Consider the following 26344-nt stretch of genomic DNA (forward strand, 5'->3'; position numbering starts at 1 on the left):
TTCTGCTAGTTGGGGTTTAGTCCAAATCTGCATCCTTTCCTTCAAGGCTCAGGGGTCCAAGATTATCTTCTGTGTCTGTATTAATTTGTTTCCCTTTTCTTTGTTGAAGAGGGTCTGTGCAATCCTTCTGCCTAGTCCGCCATCTTGCCCCGCCTCCTGTATCTTTAATTTTTTTAGTTTGAACTCAACCAATTTCTGGAGATAGGATAGTTGATTACTTTAAATACATAATTTTATGGTTGTAACTTTCAGATGCATGTAAAAGGTACATAAATATAGAGGCTTATTACCAGGTAATTATTAAGCTGACTACAAATTTTAGAAATACTTTTTTTTTTTTTTTTTTTTCTTTTTCTGGCTATATTTCTTCAATTGCAGTCTCATTTCTTATTCTGCTCATTTAGGAAGATTTCTTTTTTATTTCTTAGAAATGAACTAACAAAGTCGCTTGACGCTCATTAAAAGAGAAACAGACCTAGGAATACATGACGCATTTAATAGAAAAGTATAAGGCCAGCTAAGTAGACAGACTTATTAGAGGATAGATATTTCATCAAAGATTGTTCTTTTTGAGAATAATTTAATATACTTAAAATGTGTGTTGATACAAAGGCAATTAAATTGATTATTTTCCTTTTTCAAGTAACCTTTTTTCTTTTACTATTTTAGCCTGTAAAATTAAGAAGTCATAGTTGGAATGACGAAACATGTCAAAAGTCACCTAATGTGTATAGCATTTGGCATAGGAATTACTGCCCTAGATTTGAGGTCAATATTATTTCAACATCTACACCATTGAAGGAAAGTCCAAGTACTGTGGGCATTGAACAAGTGATTAGTACTAAGGGGTTAAATCTTCCAAGGAAGTCATCTGTTGTCAAAAGACCAAGAAATGGTATGTATTTTGTTTTTGTGAAATACTAGTAGTATTGGTCACATCTAAGAAATCTGTCAAATCCATGGTCACTAAGATTTTCTTCTAGAAGTCTTAGAGTTTTAGCTCTTACATTTAGATCTGTGATCCATTTTGAATTAATTTTTTCACATGGTGTGAGGTACATCTCAAGGTATTTTTTTTGTAGATGGCTGTCCAGTTGTTTCAGTATCATTTGTTAAAAAGACTATCTTTTTCACACTAAATTTAAACCAAAACCAAACTCACTGCTGTTGAGTCAGTCCTGACTCATAGCGACCCCTCCTTGGGTTTCCAAGGTGGTATCACTACGGATGTAGATTGCCCAACCTTCCTTCCGAGGAGTGGCTGGTGGGTTTGAACCGCCAGCCTTCTGGTTAGCAGTCAAGTGCCTTAGGCACTATGCCACCAGAGTTCCCTCACATTGAATTACCTTGGTTTATTTGCTGAAAATCAGTCGACCATAGATAATGTGGGTCAGATTCTCGATTCTATTATACTGTAACCTTTATCCCTTTTACCTATACCTTTATAAAGCCACACTATCTTAATTACTGTACCTTGGTAGTATATCTCAAAATGAGGTACTATGAGTCCCTTAAGTTCTTTTTAAAACTTATTTTGACTATTCTGAGGAGCCCAGGTGGCACAGTGGCTAAAGCGTTCGGCTGCTAATCAAAAGGACAGCTGTTTGCACCCAGCAGCTACTGCTCAGGAGAAAGATGTGGCAGGCTTCTGTAAAGATTCACAGCTTTAGAAATCCTATAGGACAGTTCATAAGGTTGCTACAGTTGGAATTCACTGGATGGCAGTGGGTTTGGTTTTTGTGTTTGGTTGGCTATTCTATGTTCTTTACATATATGTTCTTTTCATATAAATTTTAGTATCAGCTTGTCGATTTTTACCAAAAAATCCTGGCTTTTGATTGGATTTTAGTTGAGTCTTTAGATCACTTTGACATCTTAACAGCGTCGAGTTTTCTGATCCATTTATTTCAGTCTTGTTTCATTTAAGTTTTCAGAAATGCTTTGTAGTTCAGAGCATGTCTTGCATATATATCTGTTGTCAAATTTATTGCTAGATACTTAATGTTTTTATACTATTTTATTTTCTACTATTATAAATTGTATACATTTATTTTGATTCCTAATTGTTTTTTGCTAGTATATAGAAAGCTATAGCAAGGATTGTGAGCCTGGCACAGGCAGTATTTCGTTCTGCAGTGCACAGAGTCGCTATGAGTCAAAGATGACTGGATAGCACCTAACAACAACAGTATATAGAGATATGATTAGTTTTGTATATTGTATTCTTCAACCTTGCTAGCTCACTTATTCTAGTATCTCTTTTGTAGATTCCCTATGATTCCTATATAGATTATCATATCTTCTATAAATAAAGAGCTCTGGTAGCGTAGTGCCTAAGGCACTTGACTGCTAAGCAGAAGACTGGTGGTTCAAACCCACCAGCCACTCCTGGAAAGGAAGGTTGGACAATCTACTTCCGTAGTGATGCTGCCTTGGAAACCCAATGAGGGGTCGCTGAGTTGGGTCGGACTCGATGGCACATAACAACAACAACATAAATAAATAAAGACAGTGTTACTTTTCTCTTCTTCATTTCCAATTTTGAGAGATGCCTTTTGTTTCTTTTTCTTGCCTGCTAGAACCTGAGGTACAATGTTAAACAGAAGTGCCGACACGGAATACTAGGTATTAGGACAAAGTGTGACTTTTTTCCTCCACCATAAAAAATATTTAGAAGTGGAAAGACTAATTTTATAGTCTCTGTTCTTTCTCACTTCTTTCTCTCAGATGTCTATATGAATGAAAGACTAACAAAAACAAAGTTGTTTGTAGTCTTTAATTCTTTAATTTAATGCTTTAATTTTTTTAATTTAGGCAAGTTTTATATGTTTGACCAAAACGTTCTCACTCCTCATGAACCTAAATCTTTTTCAGGATAACAGCTCTGAATCATTGTTTCTTTGTCTGACATGGGAATGATACTTCCTGTTGCACACGTTTTTATGTATCTTATACAAGAAAATACACAGAATTACTTCAAACGTAGTAAATACACTATACATTTTCATTCCTTCCCCTCTGCTATCATCAAGACAGCCTACTCTTTTTATGTGAAGGGCTCATTATCAGTAAGTTCTTATGTCAGACTATGTTTGTTTTATTTTTACTTTACCAGTGGATTTTGTGGCCTGGCATATATATAAACAGAAAAACAAAAGCAGTAGGTTTCAACCCCACTTTTATTTGGCAGTCTTTCACATATAAAGCAGGCATTGTGACCCTCCTAAATATTTTCTTTCCTGGGCTAAATATCCCTTGTCTATCCTGGCTATGCTTTGGGTATAGTTTGATTTTTTTTGTTGTTTGCTTTTTAGTAATTGTATAACTATTACAGTGAGTATAACTGATGAGATATGGTGTAGTTACCATGTTGTTGTTGTTGTTGTTATGTGCCATCGAGTCGGCCCCGACTCATAGCGACCCCTCCTTGGGTTTCCGAGGCAGTATCACTACGGAAGTAGGATTGCCCAACCTTCCTTCCGAGGAGTGGCTGGTGGGTTTGAACCGCCAGCCTTCTGGTTAGCAGTCAAGTGCTTTAGCCACTATGCTACCAGAGCTCCTTAGAATGCAGTAAATATTTGTAATTGTGTAACTATTTCAGTCCTTCATCCAGGGACTATACTTTTATTATTACAAACTAAGATTGTCTTAGCCTTTCTTAGTCTTCTTAACATTTTGCTGGCTTTTACTGAGTTTATAATTAAAGCTTATCAGTTGCTTTTAAGCTGTTGTTGTTGTTATGTGCCTTTGAGTCGGACTCGACTCATAGCGACCCCTCCTTGGATTTCCAAGGCGGTATCACTACGGAAGTAGATTGCCCAACCTTCCTTCCGAGGAGTGCCTGGTGGTGAACTGCCAGCCTTCTGGTTAGCAGTCAAATGCCTTAGGCACTATGCTACCAGGGCTCCCACTGTTAAGCTAGGTATAGTTATTTTCTGAAATGTGGTTTAAGTTGCCCTGTTGAGGTAATCATATTAGTTTTAGTCTGTTGTTCTGCCTGTTAATGTTTTTTCTTCTTTGAATATGTACAGAAGCAGACTGCCACACCTTTCTTCCACAGAGTGGCTGGTGGGTTCAAACCATCATCAATCTTTCAGTTAGTCGAGTATTTAACCACTGCACCACCAAGGAGAGATAACTATGTCATCTGAAAATTGAGAAATGTCCATAGTATGGATCCCCATGTCTTAACGTTTTGGTTAAAATGTGTTTCATTGTATAATGTTTAAATCAGAGTAAGTACAGAAATCTAGAGCACTATATTACAGACAGCCTTCCTTTTAGTTTGACAACCATCAGCAGTCTTTTTGGGCTGTCCAATTTCCTGCAGATCCATGTAACTAATGCACAGTAGGTATTTCTTGAGTACATTGTCCATTAGGATAGTATGAGTGACAGTGAAATGTCTTGCTAAATTCAGGGTATGCTAGATCTGAGGAACTCCTGTGAATGGCTAGGCTGAAAACCTTATCACAAGAAGAAAATGAGGTTAATCTAATATAGCTTATTCATTCTGAAGCCTTGCTGGGCATACTAGAATACTGTTTCCTTCTCTAAGGGCTCACAGGTCCCTACATAATAAACAGATTTAGACTTGGCAGGAATCTATATCAAGTTTACTGATCTATAGCTTTTTTAAAATCTAGCATTTTAAAAATCTGTGGCATCATCATGTCTCTATATTCTGGTACCTCAACCATCTTACTGAATTTTTAAACATGCTCAGTTGCTAACTGAAAGGTTGGCAGTTCAAGCACACCCAGAGGCTCTTTGGATGAAAGATCTGATCATCTGAAAAATCAGCCATTAAAAACAATATGGAATGTAGTTCTGCTGTGACACACATAGGTTCACCATGAGTCAGTCAACTCTACAATGGCTAGTTACTGATAGTGCATACTTAACCTTCATGGAATGAAAGCTGTTTGGATTCTGAGAATTAGATGAACTAATTTAAAGCTATCTCTTCTCTACTTGAGGCTTGCCTACCTGAGGTTTTAACTTTTTGTATTATTTGGTGTTGAGGTATGTTCTAATACCACAGATTACATTTGATATATAGCAGTCTTTTAGAACCCCTTACCTAGGTAATGGCAGATCAATGCTAGAGCACAAATTACTTTCAACTATGAGAATCACATGTATTTCAAAACTGTAACATAGATGGTTTGTACAACTGGTGGTTTTATTGGAATATTTTTAAATTGATCATACATTTACATGTAAATTGTCTCTAAAAAATATTTTTATACTAAAAATGAGATCCTTAGTATAATAAGTAAATATAAAAGCCATTAATTAATTTCGGTTTGGATCAGGTTACATAAAATTGAATAAATAATTAACATTAAATCGTAAGTGATTTGTGTAATTTTAAATACAGTTGAAGCAATTTTTTGAGCCATCCTCATTTCCTCTTTTGGAGTATAATTAAAAAGATTTCATTCTCAGAACTGTAGGTTATAAATTGTGAAGTTAAGACTAAATCTCTAACTACAAATGAAACAAAGATTTACAGATAATTTTGTTTTCATTTAGAAGAGCTATCAGAAGATGATCTCTTGGGTCAATATTCTCTTTCGTGTATAAAGAAGACCAAGAAAGATAACTGTGAAAGCAATAAATCACTGAACTCTTCTGAAATGTTCCTACCTGACCTGGTAGATGGAACTGCTAGTAAAAAAAGCTTAAGCACACTGCCTAGGACAAGAAATAAGTTTGCAACATTTTTACAAAGAAAACAGGAAGAAAGTGGTGCAGTTGTTGTTCCAGGGACCAGAAGCAGGTATAGTTATATCTACAGAATGTTATTTGTCTGTTATATTGTATACTATATTGGTGTTTATTTTGTCTTGAAGAAACAATGAAAGTGGTGGGTTGGTGTAGGATTTGGTTTAATCTGATTACAAATTTATCATGTGTTGCTTTATTTCAGACTTAAATGTTCTGTTGCCTTAAAGTACTTCTATTACTTTTGTAATCTTTCCATTCAGAATCAAAATGAGAGGATTATTAACCTAGTTACATTCTACATCGAATGTAGATACTTCAGAGTTCTAATATTAATTAAGGAGCTCTGGTAGCATAGTGCCTAAGGCACTTGACTGCTAACTAGAAGGCTGGTGGTTCAAACCCATCAGCCACTCCTCAGAAGGAAGGTTGGGCAGTCTACTTCCATAGGGATACCGCCTCGGAAACCCAAGGAGGGGTTGCTATGAGTCGGGTCTGACTCGATGGCACATAACAATAACAATATTAATTGAGAACTCAATACTAGGTACTATGGTTACAAAAATAAAAAATATATAGTCTCTGTTTCTGAGAACCTTATAGTCTAGTTGAGCAAGTTAGTACATAAAATATTTTTATATGGTTTGGTGAGTACAGTGATACAAGTATGCATAAGATGCTTTGAAAACACTGAAGGGATATCTGATACCAGGGCAGTGGTTGCAGAGGGTAAGAGAGAAGAGTGTCAAATGCTGCTATTGTGATAAAGCAGACAAAGAATGGAGCCGAGTACCTTCAAAGTAAAGGCACACAGCTTGACCAAAGGCGTGGATGTGGGGAACACTACTCACTGTTGATGTTGCTAGTACTTTTACTGCCACAGTAGAAACTGGGGAAAGGTAGATGATGAGGGAGCAGGAAAAAAGCCAGAGGCCAGTTCACGGAAGGCTTGTATGCCAAGCTAAGAGTGTTTTGTTTAGAGATGATAGACTGTATTTAGAGGGTTTTAATTGGGAGGATTGTGAAGATTGTTTTAGAGGAATCAATCTGAGTACCTTGTGAAGAATGGATTTGAGAGACCCAAAAGTGGAGCCAGAAGGTCAGTGGGTCAGTTGCTGTGGTCCAGGTGAGCAATGATGAGATGTTGAAGAGTCAGTGGGACCTGCAGTCAGGTGCCATCAAGTTGGTTCTGATTCATACTGACCCTTTGTAGAACAGAATGAAATAATGTGTGGTCTTGTGCCATCCTCACAGTCGTGGCTATGTTTAAGCCCATTGTTGTAGCCACTGTGTCAGTCCATCTCATTGAGGGTCATCCTCTCTTTTGCTGACCTTTTCCTTTACCAAACATGATGTCCTTTTCCAGGGAGTAGCCCCTCTTGAGAAGTGTCCAAAGTGTGTGAGACAAAGTCTCACTATCCTCACTTCTAAGTCTGTACTTCTTCAAAGATAAATTTGTTCATTTTTCTTATAGCCCATGGTATATTTAATTTTATTTATCAGCACCATAGTTCAGAGGCATCAATTCTTCATTCTACCTTTCTCATGCATATGAGGTGATTAAAAATCCCATTACTTGGGTCAGGTGCACCTTAGTTCTCAAAGTGACATCTTTGCTTTCTAACATTTTGAAGAGGTATTTTTTGCAGTGGACTTGCCTAATGCAATAAATACATCATTTTACATCATTTGATTTTTTTGACTGCTGCTTCATTGATCGTGAATCCAAGTGAAAGGAAATCCTTGATGACATCAATCTTCCTTGATATTTATTGCTGTATAACTTTCTCTCTCTCTTACAGCCATCGAGTTGAATCTGACTCATAGCGACCCCTCCTTGGGTTTCCAAGGCAGTATCTCTGCAGAAGCAGATTGCCCAATCTTCCTTCCGAGGAGTGGCTGGTGGGTTTGAACCACCGGCCTTCTGGTTAGCAGTCAAATTGCCTTAGGCACTACGCCACCTTAGGGGTTAGAAATTTGGATTTGAGTCAGGCCATCTAGATTTGAATCCTGTCTTGTCTGCTCATTAGATGTTTGAGTTGGGCAAATTAAATTGAGTGCTTCAGTTTCCTTGTTTGAAAAAAAAGTGGGGATAATCACTACAACAGTTTCAAGGTTGTTGAGAGGATTAGATTTAGTTATTGTAAATGTCTAAAACAGTGCCTGACTTCACAAACATACAATAAATAGTGCTTATTTTATTGTTTTTGGATAATGGGACCATGATGTGAAATAGGAATATTAAATGTCAAAAGTTATTTAGGCATGATAGAGTAACTCTAAGAAAAAGAAAATTTACCAACTCTATATTCCTCTAGAAGACTTAGAATGGATTTGTGTGTGTGTGTGTGTGTGTTTCAATTTTAATAAATCAGCCCACAGCTAAGTTTTGTCTAACCATGTTAGTGAGAATAGGTATGAATGAATGAACCACTGAAATCCCTAAGACTCACCCTAGGTGATACTTCTTATCAAGTCTTTTTAAGAAGCATTCACAAAACAAGGAGCCCTGGTGATGCAGGCATTAAGCGTTTGTCTGCTAACTGAAAGATTGGCAGTTTGAATCTAACAGCTGCTGTGCTAGAAAAAGATGTGGCAGTCTGCTTCTATAAAGATTACAGACTTGGAAACTTCATGGGGCAGTACCACTCTGTCCTCTGAGCTTGCTGTGAGTCAGTATCGACCCAACTGCAATAAGTTGGGTTTGGTTGAGTTTAGTTTGGTTTTGGTTTATTCAGAAAATACAATTAAATGATAATTTTGATTCTTTTGGCAGTTACCTTCATTAGATGTATTTTAACCATTTCCCACAAAAGACGGAAAACAAAGGTTCTTGGTGATAGTTACTGATTAGTAAGTTCTAGAAAGTTGACTCCTCTCACTTGGAGAAATTTTTAGAAATAGTATTCCATTTTTCTGTTGGGATGAGAAATAAAGTTTCTCTTTCCCACTGCTTAGTGCTTAACTGCTCTTTGAAGACAACTAATTAGAATAACAATTGCATAATCTCTCTACAGGATTTGCCTATTTAACCATTCTAGAAAGTTAATAAAAAATAAGTTTAAGGCTATGCCCAGCTGCTTTATATAATAAATTTTTCAGCGAGTACTTCAAGAAATGCCTACAAGAAGTAAATCTTCTCTCCATCAGCTTCCTTTGAATAATAATTTTGACTTACAGTTTTCTGGCCTGGATTATATAGCAACATCTAATAAGAATGAAATATTATAAAATTAGGTTTTTTAACTAATTTTCAAAGTTATTTTCCATATTTATATTCCTAATATTTGAGATATGCAATGGTGTGATTTTCTCTATTTTAGAGGTTGAGAAAGTGAGGCTGTGAGAGGTTTAAGAAACTTTCACAGAGTTCTATAGTTAGTATAGTGATAGGAGAAATCCCAGTCATAGTGCTATGGAGTGAAAAGAAGACCGATCTGCTAGACCTGGATCTGAATTCTGTTCTGTCATCTTATTAGCTGAGAGATCTTTCACACACTAATATTCAACTTCCCTGAGGCTATTTCTTTGTCTATAAAATGTGCATGAACATACACATAAGGTTGTCATGAAGATGAATAGAAGTTGTGAATATCAGGCACCCAGCACAGTGCCCAAAGTCTATTTTAAATATTCCTTATTTTTATTGTATGGATACTTATTTTAGAAACATCACTTTATCACTTAGTAACACCATAGGCTAATTGTGTAGAAGAAGCTATCAACTTGGAAGAGTTCTGGGCTTGAATTCTTTTCTCCAGCTGGTTAATTTTATGAGCCTGAGCATTGTCACTATAACTTCTCTTTTCCCGTGAACAAATAATGGAAGAGTATTTGGACTCTAAAAAGAAATTAAAGAGTATAAATATGATAGAGATTAGTTTTCATTTTAAAAATGAGTGATGTGATCAGATCAAGGAGCTGACGGTTTCTCTTCAGTGAAGACTTGGTAAGACCTTCCCTTCCATGTGCTACTGCTTCCTACCCTATACCCACAAAACTTATCTTGGAAGTTTGATAAAAGGATAGAGAGGATTCTTACTCTGGATTTTTAGTCGATTTTTCTGCTTTTCATCTTGGATTTGTACTAATGTATATTACCAGGAAAGTAAATTCTCCTTAAATATCATATTTATCTGATTATGTAATCTAGGGTTTTTATTTTTAAAACCTAAAAACTCCTGGAATAATAGAGATACTTATCATTCTGACATTTGTATTGAAATGTTTTTAAGTGACATTTTATTTCTAACGCTGATAAACTGATCGAATACTCTGTAGTAATATTAAATTTAATAGTTGATTTCAAAGTTCTACCATCAATATTCGAAATCATGTAGAAGTTTATATAGGTTATGTAACAAGCTAGTAGTAGCATTCATGTCCTGCCTTATTAAAAGGTTCTGCATGCTCTGATACTAGGAATAAAATTAGTATAATTTTTTTCTTGCTTGCTACACATATGGGCAAAATTATAAATAGTCCTTTCCGTGCATATTTTCTTATCTGTTCAAATATTTGACTACCAGCCATGTGTTAGCCACTATTTTAGATACTGTACAGAATACAAAGTTATAAGAACAGGAGCCTGTATTCTGTTTGGGAATTAAAAGTGTTTGGAGAAAGAACACTTATATGGTGATTAAGTATAGGTAAAATACACAAGCTCTAAATACACGTGTGTATAAATAACTGCTTTTATATACTACTACTATTACTCACTGCCTTTAAGTTGGATCTGACTCATAGCGAACCCTCCTTGGGTTTCCGAGGTGGTATCACTATGAAAGTAGATCGCCCAGTCTTCCTTCTGACTTTTATATAGTTCTGTCTAAATAGTGTCTAAAATGTGTGGATGTTGGCATGATCAAAATTTAAACTTTGAAGCTTAAAAACCTGTATTGCGTTTGTTTATGAAAACTTATGAGGATTTTCTTTTCAAAGAAACTGAACCATTATTCCATTTGAATCTTGATCCCCTTGTGAAGAAACACTGGGATACTTATCCATATTTCTATTGTCTTAGGTTTTTTTGCAGTTCTCTAGATTCTGCTGATTGTCTATCAAAGAAAGAAAGCAGCCAGCCTTTAGATGAAAGTGCTGTCACAGATGAAGAGACCAATCTAAAAGAACCAGATTGTCTCAATAGCAAGAAACTGGTTGATACAGACACAGCACATGATTCAAGTGATCAGATTCCAGGTGATTTAACTGTGTTTGCTGATGAAGAGTCTCAGCCCAGCAGATTCACAAGGACCATCTCACCACCCACTCTGGGAACTCTAAGAAGTTGTTTTAGTTGGTCTGGAAGCCTTGGAGATTTTTCAAGAACTTCTAGCCCCTCTCCAAGTGCAACACTGCCGCAGTTCCGTAGAGAGGGGGATTCTCCCAGCTCTCTGCCTGAGAAGAATAAGATGGCTGATCTCTCTCCACTGAAGAGTGATGAGTCAGGGAATGAATCTCGTTCCTTGTCCCAGGAAAGCATAGAATTATCACTGCACAATTCAAATGTATCAAAACTTTCTCAACCATCTAGTAAGGATTCAGATTCAGAGGTAAGTCACATTATGAAGCCTTTATTTTCAAATTCATGTGCAACTGAAAATAAAATGTCAAGTAGGATAATTGAGGGAATTTTGCCTAGATTATGTAAGGAATTATCTGTCTTAATTTTTTACCATAAACCCTATAATGTAAAAGTTCCCATTTCATTCGTTTGAAGGACTTCTATCTTCTATGTTTGACACTCTTGTACATGCAATATAAATATATACCTCTTGAATCACTCTATTTCTATTGATAGGCATCTCAAGTTGTGAAACAGTTAATACCTAAGCAGAATGATAAGCGATGGAATGAAAAATTATTATGTATACAATATTTATATCCTTAAAATACTCTTGAATTCAGTAACATTTGAGATCTTTATTTTTCACTTTGTAAAGAAATGGCCCCTTTAACGTGATGGTTTAATACTCCGTCTTAGCTTTCAGCACTTTAGAAATATGTGTTTACTCAGTCTTATTCACACTAAGCTTTCTCTTTTATAACAAAAGAAAATAATAATATAAATCATTTTATATTATTCTGTTTTAAATTAATAAAATCATCCTATCTTTTTTCTTATATCCAAAGTGTCTTTTATTCTTATTTATGTAAATTCAATCTCCAAATAAGTACTAGTCATACGATCTAGTTATATTAAATAGAAAACCTGTGAAAGCCAGAATTTGATGGAAGTGCCTTGTTTTCCCAGGTCTCATAAGTTTTCCGCCTTTGACAAGGTGAAACTTACTACTTTTTGATTGCTCGTTTTAGTGGAAAATATTTGAGATTTTCGTATCTGACAGATTTCTGCCTTATACCGATTCTGGCTTTTGCTAGTTTTGCTGTATTTAAAAATGACATGATGGCATAATATCTTTCTTTAAATCTGGGTTCTTTTAAATTAAACATACTCATTTATCTTTATCAGTTATAATGACCAAATTGTAAGAGCAGTTGTAGGCACAGTCATATTTGACAAAATTTTGATATCTGATATTCCTGGATTGTTGTTGTTATGTGCCATCAAGTCAGACCCAACTCATAATGACCTCTCCTTGGGTTTCCGAGACAGTATCACTATGGAAGTAGATTGCCCAACCTTCCTTCTGAGGAGTGGCTGGTGGGTTTGAACCGCCAGCCTTCCAGTTAGCAGTCAAGTGCTTTAGGCACTATGCTACCAGGGCTCCTAGATAGTCCTGGATATTGGATAGTATTTAATAAATCTATATAGCTTGTGTTTATAAGAAAAAAAAACTGATTCAAGTTCCCAAATGAAATGTAATTTGGACTCAAATTGAATAATAATACCTAGTTAATAGGTAGAAATAAATTGCTCCTTATTAGAAGAAAGTCGAATAATTTATATATTTGAATCCAAAATGTTTTTCTTGTGGCATTTTTTAAGTTCCTAAGGGTGGACCAAGCCAAGAGGTTTTTACTATATTTTCTCCTTCTCTCATTTTGCCTTCAATTTCTCTGTACTGAGTACTGTCCATGCTAGTGTAGAAGACTCAGTTTCGTTTTTAATATTAGCCTCTGTTTCAATGTCATCTTTTTAATTTTTCACATTCTTCTGGCACTGTTTGGGTACTCTTTGCTGAAAATAATTCAAAATGGTTGTGGCCATACATAGGGAACTTCGAGAAATTCAAGCTGGATTCAGAAGAGGATGTGGAGAGAGGGATATCATTGCTGATGTCAGATGGATCTTGGCCAAAAGCAGAGAATACTGGAAAGTTGTTTATAGGTGTTTTATTGGCTGCACAAAGATATTGACTGCATGGATCATAACAAATTATTGATAACATTATGAAAAAAGGAAGTTCAGAACTCTTAATTTGGCTTATGAGGAACCTGTCCATGGACCAGAAGCAAAGATTCTAACAGAATAAGGGAATACTACATCATTTAAAATCAAGAGAGGAGTGCATCAAGGTTGGATCTTTTCACCATATTTATTCACTCTATATGCTGAGTGGGAGGAAGATGGGGCAATCTACTTCCATAGTGATACTGCCTCGGAAACCCAAGGAGGGGTCTCTGTGAGTTGGGTCTGACTTGAGGGCACATAACAACAACAACATATGCTGAGTAAATAATCTGAGAAACTATATGAGGAAGAACATGACATCAGGATTGAAAGAAGACTCATTAACAACCTGTGATATGCAGATGACATAACCTTGCTTGCTGAAACCAAAGGGGACTTGAAGCACTTAACTGTTATAGATCAAAGACTACAGTCTTCAGTATGAAATGCATCTCGACATAAAGAAAACAAAAATCTTCACAATTGGACTAATAAGCAACATCATGTTAAACACAGAAAAGATTGAAGTTGTCATTTAACTTGGATTCATAATCACTGTCCATGGAAGCAGCACTCAGAAAATCAAATGACATATTTTTTGGGCAAATCTGCTGCAAAAGACCTTTTTCAAGGGTTGAAAAGCAAAGATGTGTCCTTGAAGACTAAGATGTGCCTAATCTAAGTCATGATATTTTCAGTTTCTTCATATACATGTGAAAGCTGGACAATCAATCAGGAAGACCAAAGAAGAGTTGATGCCTTTGAATTATGGTGTGGGCAAAGAGTATCAAATGTACCATAGACTACCAGAAGAACAAACAAGTTTGTCTTGGATGAAGCACAGGCAGAATGCTCCTTAGAAGCATGGATGCTAAGACTTTGCTTCACATACTTCGGTCATGTTGTCAGGTGGGATCAGTGTTTAGAGAAGCATATGCTTAATAAAGAAGATGGTCTGCACAAAAGAGGAAGACTCTCAAGGAGATAGACCGACACAGTAGCTGTAGCAGTAGGCTCAAGTATAGCAAAGATTGTGAGAATGACGCAGTACCAGGCATTGTTTCATTCTGTTGTACGTAGGGTCACTATGAATTGGAACCAATTTGGTGGCACCTAACAACAATAACATTTGGGTACCACCACAGTTGCTATCTCTTGAACATCTTTCATGAAAACATTACTGTCTATTCGTAAGGATACTTTTAAGTCTACTAAGCTCCTTTGGGAAATATTTTTTCTTTTTCTAGCTTGCATCTTTTTGTTCCACTCACTTCGTATTTGTAAATCTTTAGCCATATTTTACTGAGAAGCCTTACCATCCCATAGTCCGTGAGCTGGTCATGCTGACCAGAATTGTCTACACTTGTATCTTCTGCAGTAGCCATCTTTCTGTACTAATCAGGGAAACACGAAGCTCCCCATCCCTGAATGCACATTAAAGAAAACTAGGAGTCATTTATGAAGTTATCTCTCTTGCCATCACATGTAGTAAACCTTTATTAGGATAGATGAATTGTTAGTTGTCAAAGAATTGGATGCCAGGAGTTAACATAAAAAACTAAAACGTCTTTTGATTCACAAAATGTTTCAGAAATCTACAGTGTCATTGGGGCTTCATTTTGAATATTCATTTTCATTATAAGATTGTGAAGAAAATGTTTCTCCACTGGAGCCTTCCATCAGTAGTTTACTATAAACAGCAACAACCGTGGATTCTGTGGGCATTGAATTCACTGACCCTGTTGTTGTCAGGTGCTATCAAGTTGATTCTGATTCATAGAGACCTCAAGTGACAGAGTAAAACTGTGCCATAGGATTTCCTACACTGTAATCTTTATGGGAGCAGATTGTGAGGAGTTTTCTACGCAGAGGGGCTGGTGGGTTCAAACCACCAACCTTTTGGATAGTAGTGGAGTTCTTAACCATTGTGCCATTGGGGGCCTTTTCAGTGACCTTCCAAAAACAAAAGACAAACACAGATACATCTAGTGAATTCCCACTCATGCACTTTAACCATTGCACCATCAGCGTTCCTTTAACTGACCTTACTTGAGGTAAATTAATCTTAGGATAGAAGTATAAAGACCTTATTTTAAGAAAGAATTTATCTCAGAGTTAATACTACTATTAGCCATGAACAAGGAATATTAGAGTTTCTGTAAGTTAAAAATACAAGTTAATGATGTATTTTTCAATATTGGGTTATTTTTAAAAATATATACCATTGTGTAAGGAGCCCAGGTGGCACAGTGGTTAAATGCTGGCTTACTAACCAAAAGATTGGCAACTCGAACCCACCAGCCACTCTGTACTATGAGCTGGAATTGACCCAACAGCAATGGGGTGAATATATTGAGAATATTGTGTAGAATCTGAAAATAAATACAATATTTGTAAAAAAAAAAAAAAAAAACCCTCCTGAAAAAATGGATGTCTTCTAGATTTTATTTCATTGTCCTTTTTTTTTTAATGACTTAACATGGGAATCCAGATAATGGGAAAACTTCATCTATAAATAAGTCTTACATTGTGGAGCTAGAGGTGGATAATGGGTCTTAAAGTACTACTAGAGTTAAATGTGCAATACTGCTCTACTTCTTAAATGTAGATGTCTTATTTTTTCTCTTCAATGTCAAATATGGTTACAATTAAGACATGTGCTGTACTAATTAACCTTTTGTACTTAGTAATTTATGAAAGCTATTACCCAAGCTAATGAAGATGGAAAAAATGAAAATTTTTACCAACTTCTGCAGTCTGAAATTGATCAAATATGCAACTAAGATGCCTTGATAATTATTGACAATTGGAATGTAAAAGTCAGAAAAGAAGGATCAATATTTGGAAAATATGACATGGTGATAGAAATGACATCAAAGATCACATAGAATTTTGCAAGACTAACAACTTTTTCATTGCAGATATCTTTTGTCAACAAAATAAACAGCAACTATACAAATGGTTCTCGCCAGATCAAATATACAAGGAGCAAATTGACTACATTTATGGAAATATATGGTAGCTCTGATAGTGTAGTGCCTAAGGCACTTGACTGTTAACCAGAAGGCTGGCGGTTCACACCCACCAGCCACTCCTCAGAAGGAAGATGGGGCAATCTACTTCCGTAGTGATACAGCCTTGGAAACCCAAGGAAGGGTCGCTATGAGTCAGGTCCGACTCGACGGCACATAACAACAACAACAGCATGGAAATATATGATGGAGGAGCTCAACATAATCATCCAGAACATGACCAGAGGCTAACTGTGGAACAGACCTTTGATTGCTTATATGCAAGTTCAAGTTGAAGCTGAAGAAAATTAAAACAAGTCTATGAGAGCCAAAATATAACCTTGATTATAACCTACTTGAATTTAGAGACCATCTTAAGAATAGATTTGATGCATTGAAATACCAGTGACCAAAGACCAGACAAGTTGTTGGGTGACATCAAGAGCATCATATATGAGTAAAACCAAAAGTCATTTAAACAACAGGAAAAGACCAAAATGAATGTCAGAAGACACTCTGAAATTTGCTCTTGAACGGAGAGTAGCTAAAACAAATGGAAGATAAGATAAAAGAGCTGAACATTAGATTTCAAAGGGTGGTTTGAGAGGATAAAGTAAAGTGTTATAATGAAATGTGACCTAGAGTTTGAAAATAAAAAGGGGAAGAACATGCTCTTTATTTCTCAGGCTTAAAGAACTGAAGAAAAAATTCAAGACTTGAGTTGTAGTATTGAAAAATTCTATGGGCAAAATATTGAATGATGCAGAAAGCACTGTACAAAAAGAGTTGATTGACATTCATCCACTTCAGGAGGTATCAAATGATTAAGAACCAATCATACTGAAGGAAGAAGTCCAAGCTGCAATGAAGGAATTGGTTAAAAAAAAAAAAAGGCTTCAGTAATTGACCGAATATCTGTTTCTCAAAATGTTTCAACAAATGGATGCTGCACTTGAGGTGCTCACTTGTTTATGCCAAGAAATTTGGAAGACAGCTACCTGGCCTACTGACTATGCAAAGGCATTAGAATGCATGGATCATAACAAATTACAGATAACATTGTGAAGAATGGGAATTCCAGAACACTTCATTGTGCTCATGAGGAACCTGTATGTAGACCAAGAGGCAGTTGTTCCAACAGAACAAGGGGGCACTGCATGGTTTAAAATTAAGAAAAGTCTGCATCAGGGGTATATCCTTTCACTATACTTATTCAATCTGTATGTGAACAAATAATCCTAGATGGCTGGTTATATGAAGAAGAAAGTGGCATCAGAGTTGGAAGAAGGCTCATTAACAACCTGGTATGCAGATGACACAACCTTGCTTGGTGAAAGTGAAGATGAAGTACTTATTAATGAAGATCAAAGACTACAGTCTTTGGGTATGGATAAAGAAATAAAAAATCCTCACAATTGGACCAGTAAAGTAGTATCATAATAAATGGACCACAGTCAACACCTATGGAAACGGCAATCCAGAAAGCAGATATATTGCACTGCACAAATATGCTGCAAAAGACCTTTTTAAAGTGTTAAAGGACAAAGATGTCACTTTGAAGACTAAGGTGCACCTAACTGAAGGCATGCTATTTTCAGTAGCCTCATATGCATGTGAAAGCTAAATAAGGAGTAAAGAAGACCACAGAATAATTGATGCGTTTAAATTTTGGTATTGGCAAAGACTATTAGAAATACCATGGACTGTCTGAAGAACAAACAAGTCTGTCTTGGAATAAGTACAACCATAATGTTCCTTGGAAGCAAGAATGGCCGGACTTCATTTCACGTAATTAGGTCATGTTGGCAGAAAAGACCAGTTCCTGGAAAAAGATATCATACTTAGTAAAGTAGAGGATGAACGAAAAAGGGGAAGGCCCTCAACAAGATGGATTGATACAGAGGCTGCAGTGATGGACTCAAAACATAGAATGATTTTGAGGATGGCCCCGTACCATACTTTGTTTCATTCTATTGTACACAGGGTTGCTAGGAGTCAGAACAGACTCAGTGGCATCTAACAACAACATGAGTAGGAACTGATTTGACAGCACCTAACAGCAGCAGGAGACTCTTGTTTTATCTTTTATCTGAGTTGGTATTTTGAGAGATGGCTGAAACGGTTCAGAAAATCTCCAATTTTAAAAATATACTTTGTTATACAATTTACCTCTCTAACTAACTAGAAGGAGCTCTGGTAGCTTAGTGCTTAAGGCACTTGACTGCTAACCAGAAGGCTGGCGGTTCAAACCCACCAGCCACTCCTTGGAAGGAAGATGGGGCAATCTATTTCCGTAGTGATACTGCCTCGGAAACCCAAGGAGGGGTCGCTATGAGTCGGGTCCGACTCGACGGCACATAACAACAACTAACTAGAATGTCTAGTTGTTTCTTCAGTAAAATCACTGGCAGACACCCATTTTGTATTGGATTTGTTTTCATTTATTAAGTCTAATGTTTTCATTTGTTCTTTTCTGAGAAATTTTTATTTACACTGTTTTTTCTAATTTTACTTGTTTTACATTTCGTTGAATATTTGTTGTTATAAAAAAATTCCAGAGTAAAAATCTAATTTTCTTTTTTCTTTTTTAATCTGGGGCATGTAGGAATCTGACTGTAATTTTAAGTCACCAGCTAATCAAGGTTATCAAAACTCCAAGATGCATTTATCTCATTTTTCAAAAAAAGACAAACTTCTAAGGAACAAGGTAAAATATTTACTTTAAAAAAATGTTTGTTTTTCTTTAATTTCAGAAGCAATGCTTGCTCATTATAAAAAAGTGAGAAATATAAGCAAAATTAAAATACAGATATTTATGATCTGTAAAGGATATGATGAAGAGCACTTAGTGTCTGGGTTTTTTTTGTACATCTAATTGTTAATATGTTGCAGTGATTAATTTGCTGATGTTATCATTCTCATATAGTCACTCTTAGATGTTCAGTGTTGTAATTTACTGTTCTAAACACTGACAGATTTATAAAGATACTGATAATCAAAGGAAATAATAATGAAAACAGTATGTATTTGACTTATGTCAGAACCAACTTACAATGAAGTCTTCAGAAGAAAATCCTTTTGTAAGTCGGGGACTACTAGTTACTGTATTCTTATTTACAAGAATCCCTGGTTGTGTGACTCGTTCACCAACTTGCTGCTAACCAAAAGAATGGTGCTTCAAATCCATCTAGAGGTTCCTTGGAAGAAAGGCCTGGTGATCTACTTCTGAAAAATCAGTCATTGCAAACCCTTTGGAACACAGTTCTATTGTGGTACACTTCAAAGCTTTATGAATCAGAAATATCTTGATGGCAATTGGTTTTTAATTATTATTCTTATTTACACAAAAATTACTACCTTCAAATTTACCAGAACTATGTTTAGGGTGCTCTAGTGGCATGGTGGTTAAAGAATTTGGCTGCTGATCAAAAGGTCAAAGATTCTAGTTCATCAGCCACTCTACAGGAGAAAGATGGGGCAGTCTGCTTCCATAAAGATTCAGAGCCTTAGAAACCCTATGGGGCAGTTCTAGTCTGTCCTAAAGGGTCACTGTGAGTCGTAGTCAATGCAATGGCCATTGATTTGGGTATAACCATGTTTGTGTGTGATTATACGTATTTAGGTTGTGAAACTTGCCATTTTCTTTTGCAGTGTATTATATATTAAAAATTTTTTCATCTATTTATATAATTACATATAATGGCTGTACTATGGTTTAGCTAATCTCTTTATGTTTGTCATTTACCCTTTAAAACTTTTACTTTAGCAAATAGTATTATAACTACAATCTTGTGGCTAAACATTTGAGTACACATTCTTATTTTCTAGAGATGAATTCCATGGAGTGGCATTATTGGTCCAAAGCATGTCTAAGTCTTTGATATGTTTTGCCAAAAGGCTTTCTGGAAACTGCCAGATAATAAGCCAGTTTTAAAATCAAAATAGATAAATATTTGGGTGGCTGCATAATGAAAGCTCCCAAGTTAAAATAAAGCATATTTGATATTTTAAATGTTCTGCCCATTAGTAGGAAATCACTAATCCCTAACTAAAAAATGGGCTTTGGGTATGAACAGAAATCAGAAAATAAAAAGTACATATGACTGAATAATATACTTTAAAAGCATGTTCATCCTTACTCATATTCAAAGAATGCAAATTAAAATCTAATAGCATAAAAACATTTTTAACGTTTCAATAAATGATCTTCATACCCATTTGAAAGCAGATTCCCATTTTATTACTGGATAAACATAAATCCTGTTAGGCCGAAGTAAACCCAAGCCACCACTGTGTCAGTTGGCAGCTTCCTCCAGGTGTCAGGCCTTGATGAGACAGCCTGATAAGACAACAGAGGTGACAGAACCTGCCCAGACTGGAAAGCCCCATGTGATGACAAACTTCCTCCTGTGAAGCCCCCTCATGCTAATTAGGTGCAGACCCATGCCAACATCTAATTGGACCCTGTCATTTCCTTAGTGTGCCCAATTAGATCCTCTCTGTGTCTATAAGGAGCTCTGGTAGCATAGTGCCTAAGGCACTTGACTGCTAACCAGAAGGCTGGGGTTCAAACCCACCAGCCACTTCTCGGAAGGGAGGTTGGGTATTCCTACTTCCGTAGTGATACTGCCTCAGAAACCCAAGGAGGGGTCGCTATGAGTCGGGGCCGACTCGATGGCAAATAACAACAACAACTGTGTCTATAAGAATCTATCCCCCCTGCCCGGGGGTGTGACTTCTCTGGCCTTGATGCTAGGGCATGAGAACCTCGCCCGGGAGTGCTAATAAACTACTTCTCTGAAACAACTCCGTGTCCTGGTGTCTCGGCAGCTCTGCATTCCAAATCCCAAGTAGATTAAATAGATATAAATACAAAATATATAAATTTGTTGTTGTTTGCCGTCGAGTCGGCCCCGACTCATAGCGACCCCTCCTTGGGTTTCCGAGGCAGTATCACTACGGAAGTAGGATTGCCCAACCTTCCTTCCCAGGAGTGGCTGGTGGGTTTGAACCGCCAGCCTTCTGGTGAGCAGTCAAGTGCCTTAGGCACTATGTTACCAGAGCTCCTATATAAATTTGAGACTATTTTAAAATCTTTGAGTAGGAAGGGCTTTTTCAAGCATACATAAGAAACGTCATTGCCCTTGAGACAGTTCTGACTCACAGTGACCATATAGGACAGAGTACCCCTGCTACATCTTCTGCGGAGTGATGTGGGTTCAACCTACTGACCTTGAAATGCTAAATGCACACATACGTATGTTTGTATAGTCATAATTAAAAGTCTGGAAAAGTTCCTAAAAAATTATTTGCACTGATAGATAGGATTTGACATGTAGTAAGGTACCTTCCCAAAAGGAAGTAAAACATCATCTAGTCAGTAAAACATTATCTTTTTTTTTTCTCTCAGATCTGCATTGTCAAGTTTTACCATCATTCTGTTTTGATGACTCTCCAGATGAACCTTCTCCCTTGTTTTCCTCTTTACTATCTAAACCAAAGTAATTTTTTTTTTTTTTTTTAACTTCTGACCAGCTCTTCCCAGAACTTTTTGTCTGCTAAATTAAATTATGGCCCAGGGGATGGCCTTGGGCCTAAGGCATTCGCCTGCCAAGTGCAAGGCTGGTGGTTCAAACCCACTAGCCGCTCCCCACAAGGTAGATTGGGCCATCTCTTTCAGGAGCTCTGGTAGCATAGTGCCTAAGCCACTTGACTGCTAACCAGAAGGCTGGTGGTTCAAACCCACTGGCCACTCCTCAGAAGGAAGATGGGGCAATCTACTTCTGTAGTGATACTGCCTTGGAAACGCAAGGAGGGATCGCTATGAGTTGGGTCTGACTCGACGGCACATAACAACAACAACAACAAATTAAATTATATTATCTCTCTGATGATTAATTTCAAAATCTGGGCACTATCTTTTTTCTTTATAACTGCCAGTTCAATCCTCTGCACAGGTTAAAGGACAACAACCAAACATCTATACCTATCCAAATCCTAACATTTCTTTCTTTCTCTTGTCTTTTGCTCATGTTCCTTTTTTCCTCATCACTAGCACCCTACTTCAAGATTGCATCTTTTATTTGTGCACCATTAATCAGTTTTAAAGCTTTATTTTATATACCTCATTCTCACTATCCTTAAAAACAAAAGCAACATTTCATTTGGTCCATATTAATCACAGAATAAACATTAACTATTCAATAGAAACAACTTAAAATGTCAGTAGAAATTTGTTTAAGTAAATTATGACACATGTGTAATGGAAGAATGGGCAATCTATTTAAAAAAAAAAAAAAATTCAGTTCTACTTGTGAAATGGAAAAATCTCCAAAATACATTGCTAAGTGGAGTCTAAATATATTATTGAGAAAAACAAAGTACACAGCAGTACTCTGATAATTGTGTGTATGTGTGTATCTAAATAATTGAGCAGATACACTGGTAATGGTGATTGGCTCTGGGGAGAGAAGGGAATGCAAGAAACTTTACCTTTGTAACTCCTAAATTTTGTGCACATGTATGTATTACCTGTTAAAGTAATTATGATAATTTCTGCAATAAACCAAACCCACTGCCATCTAGACAGTTCCAACTCATAGTGATCCCCATTGGGTTTCCAAGGCTGTAAATCTTAACTGAAATAGATTGTCTGATCTTCCTCACCCAGAGCAGCTGGTGGATGTGAACTGCCGACCTTGTTAACAGCCAAATGCCTCATCCACTATGTCACCAGAGTTCCTTTAAAATAGCACATTTTTACCCATTGCTTATGGATTATTTCTGTGTGCCAATGTTTAATGAATAATATGTAATTAACTTAAGGTAGTTGCTATAACAAAATACTCTTAAAAACTGGAGCATTTAATCTTCAGGTTCCTGGGCTATATAAGTCTAGTTCCTTGGACTCTCTTTCTACAACCAAGATCAAGCCTCTAGTGCCTGCCAAAGTCAGTGGGCTGAGTAAGAAACCAACAAGCATCCAGAGAAGAAATCATCATAATGCTGAAAACAAGCCAGGATTGCAGATAAAAATCAGTGAGCTCTGGAAAAATTTTGGATTTAAAAAGTGAGTTGACTCATTCCTTATCCTAAAATAGAAAAAATTACTTCTTTTCTCTAATTTCAATACCTTTCTTCCAACTCTTTCTAGTTTCTTATGAATTGATTTCTGTTCCTCTCAGCATAAGAAATTATTTTCCTCTGGTCCATTTAGCTGCATATATGTAACTTTAATTTCTATATTTTCTGCTTATAAAAGCTGGTAAACTAAGAAAATCTCAGTTCAAAACCTAGCTTTGGAATCTTCTTTATTAGGCAAGTTACTTTTCCAGTCCCTACATTTCTTAGCTTTCTCTCTTATCCGTCAGGATTGTAATGAGAATAGAGTTATTTTAAGCAAGAGGTAGGAGGGTAATATTGTTACAATTCTGTATTTAAAGATACATATTTCTCTAAATGGTCACATCCAAAATGAGGGGAAGTCATTGAGTTTATAATGAATTTGCCAGGTTTCTGATGGTGTAGCAAACATTGTTTTAAAAGAATTGACCCTCTGCATTTCTAAAAACACCATATTCTTCCTTCTTTTAGGCAAAATTACCCCCAGGATAACATCAATTTATATGGGTAGTTAGTTTATTGGTTTTATTCTTCCCAATAAAACCAGCATACTGAAAGTAAATTAAAAGTTTTAAAAAATTGTATGGGCTGATGTGGTTAAACCCTACCTAATAAGAATATTATCATGATCATTTGAGATGGTATGAGTAGAAGCACTGTATAACATGGGTAAGTAATGGATAATTGGTTTTGTTTTTATACTGTGTAAAATCTAAGATTAAACCATCTAGCAACAGTTCTCAAACTTTTGCTCTTGGATATCCTTTATATGCCATGGGGTGCAGACCATTCTTTAAGAACTTCTGTGAGAGAGAAATTAAGGGTGCAACAGTATTCTTAAGTGTCTTTTGGAAAATATGATTTACTGGGTGGGAGGTTTAATAAAAAATAAGACTTAACTGATGTTGGGTTTTTGTTGATTGAACAAAAAGAATTACTTGTATTATCTTCATATTAAATTAATTTTTATAGACTTGGAGCTTCCTGCCAGCAAACAAAATTGAGTAAAATAAAATATAGTACTTAAAAATGTGTTTATGCTTCACTTACATTGGTTTGTAGCCAAACCTCAGAAAGGCACTAAGAAGAAAGGAATTTTGTTGTTGTTTTAATTGGAACCATTCTGCCTTAGTTAGTATATATCTAGTAGTGATCTAGCACCAACATTAAAAGGTAATTTTGAAAGCAGAGAGGGGCACTAAGAAGCAAAACTCAAATTTTATTAAGCATATTCAGAGAAGAACCTGAGTGTGTTTATGTAATGAATTATTACAAAGAATATAGTAGACTACAGTAGAGAGTCTTATCCTGTTAATATACCTCTGTCAAGGTAGGTTTTTATTTAATAATTGGTGCCCTAAAAGTACTAAATTATTTTATTATATTCTTATATTTTGCAGAGATTCTGAAAAGCTTCCTTCTTGTAAGAAGCCAGCTCCCCTGTCTCCACACAGAGACAACATCCAACTAACTCCGGAAGCAGAAGAGGATATATTTAATAAATCTGAATGTACTGGTGTTCAAAGAGCAATATTCCAATAAATGCAGGTTGCGGGGAAGCTATTACCTGCAAGATAATCTCTATCAATTTGAAGTCCCTTTTTGGGTATGAGGCAGTTACAGGCTGAAAGATCTGTTCTTAGATCTATGCCATTTTTAAAATAGAGTACATTTTGTATATTAACTATATAATTGTTTCCTTTGATCAGCTTTTTATAGTTCCATAAGAAGCTAAATAGAGGAATATTATCTCTGACAGTTGTTTGAAAGTTTTAGTGGTAATTATGCAAGTCCCCTGAAATTCATAAAACTCCACTCTAAAGATGTCTATAATTTTGTCAAGCATATGGATGATAAGTGAAAAACCACAATTCTGTAATCATTTTATTCTAGAGAAAATCACTATATTTCTTCAGGCTTTAACATTTTCCCGCCTGCTTTTCTTGCCTATCCTTCAGGCTGAATTGAAAATAAAGTTACTGGGCTAAGAGGGGTGATTAGACAGGTTGAAGAGCATTACATAATTGGGGTAGTGCTCTGTTATTCCTAAAGTTTGGTTGGGTTACGGGTTGACAGTGATGGAAAATTGCTTTTTGCCTAATATAAAATGAACTACTACTTATGCCATTAATAATCTTAAAATTCAGAAATAGCTTCAGTGTTTCTTAGAATTTCTTGAAGTGTGGGCTAAAACTCTTTAATATATATTAAAACTAAGTTCCCTAAAGGCTACATAAAGTACTAAAATTGCAAGGTCTGTGTTATGTACACTCAGCAAAGAAGTAGGCAGATGTCTGGAAAGAACCACTTACTTACACAAGTGAAGATCTAATGTGACAGGAAGTAGAGGAAATATAAAAGTATCTGAGATATAGAGGATGAAGGAAAGTGATACAGTATTTTAATTTTCACCAAGAAATCAGAAATCTTATTGGTTGCCCTGTGTAAGTAACTTTTTCTTTTTCCTGTGCTGCTTTCAGTATTCTTTCTTTGTCTTTGGTTTTGATGAGTTTGATGATGATAAGTCTTGGTGATTTTCTTTTGGGGTGTATCCTGTTTGGGGTTCATTGAACTTCTTGAATGTATATCTCCTCATCCAACAAATCTTTGATAATACTCTGTTTATTTGTCCCTTCCTATTCTAGAAGTCTGGTGACACATAAGTTATTCCTCTTGATGGTGTCCTACATGAATATTAGGCTTTCTTCATTTGTTTTGATCTTTTTTTTCTATTGATCCCTTAACAAAGTAGTATTGAGAGATTTGCCTTCAGTCTCACTAATTCTGTCTTCCATTGATTCGATTTTTTCTCCTTTGCCCTTTTAATATGTTCTCTATTTCTGAAATCTTAGTATTAATCTTCTGGATTCTATTTGCTGTTTTTGTATGGTTTCTAATTTTTCATTTATATTGTCAGTTTGTTCCTGTATTGTTTTCCTACAGTTTTCTAGAGTTTTATTTGTGTTTTCCTCAATTTTATCAATGTTTTCCTTGATTTAGTCAGTGTTTTCCTTGATCTGTATCGCAGTCCAATGAAGGTACCTAAATATAATTCTTTTGAATTCCTTATCAGGAAGTTCCAATGCTACAACTTCCTGAGCGAGATTTTTCTGGCTCTGTATCC

General features: G+C 36.0%; 1 protein-coding gene across 1 annotated transcript in view; it reads left to right on the top strand.

Moving 5' to 3' along the window:
• Positions 1-24762, top strand: part of EXO1 (exonuclease 1) — a 50902-nt gene extending 26140 nt beyond the window's left edge. Inside the window, exons 8-13 of the mRNA XM_007954511.1 lie at positions 670-895; positions 5539-5785; positions 10757-11285; positions 18704-18805; positions 22974-23167; positions 24621-24762. Of these exons, the coding sequence (XP_007952702.1) occupies positions 670-895; positions 5539-5785; positions 10757-11285; positions 18704-18805; positions 22974-23167; positions 24621-24762 (1440 nt within the window). The remainder of the gene's footprint in view (positions 1-669; positions 896-5538; positions 5786-10756; positions 11286-18703; positions 18806-22973; positions 23168-24620) is intronic.
• Positions 24763-26344: the final 1582 nt, after the last annotated feature.

The sequence above is a fragment of the Orycteropus afer genome, unplaced genomic scaffold (assembly GCF_000298275.1).
Source record: "Orycteropus afer afer isolate SDZICR_OR568_19922 unplaced genomic scaffold, OryAfe1.0 scaffold00463, whole genome shotgun sequence".
Classification (NCBI taxonomy): domain Eukaryota; kingdom Metazoa; phylum Chordata; class Mammalia; order Tubulidentata; family Orycteropodidae; genus Orycteropus; species Orycteropus afer.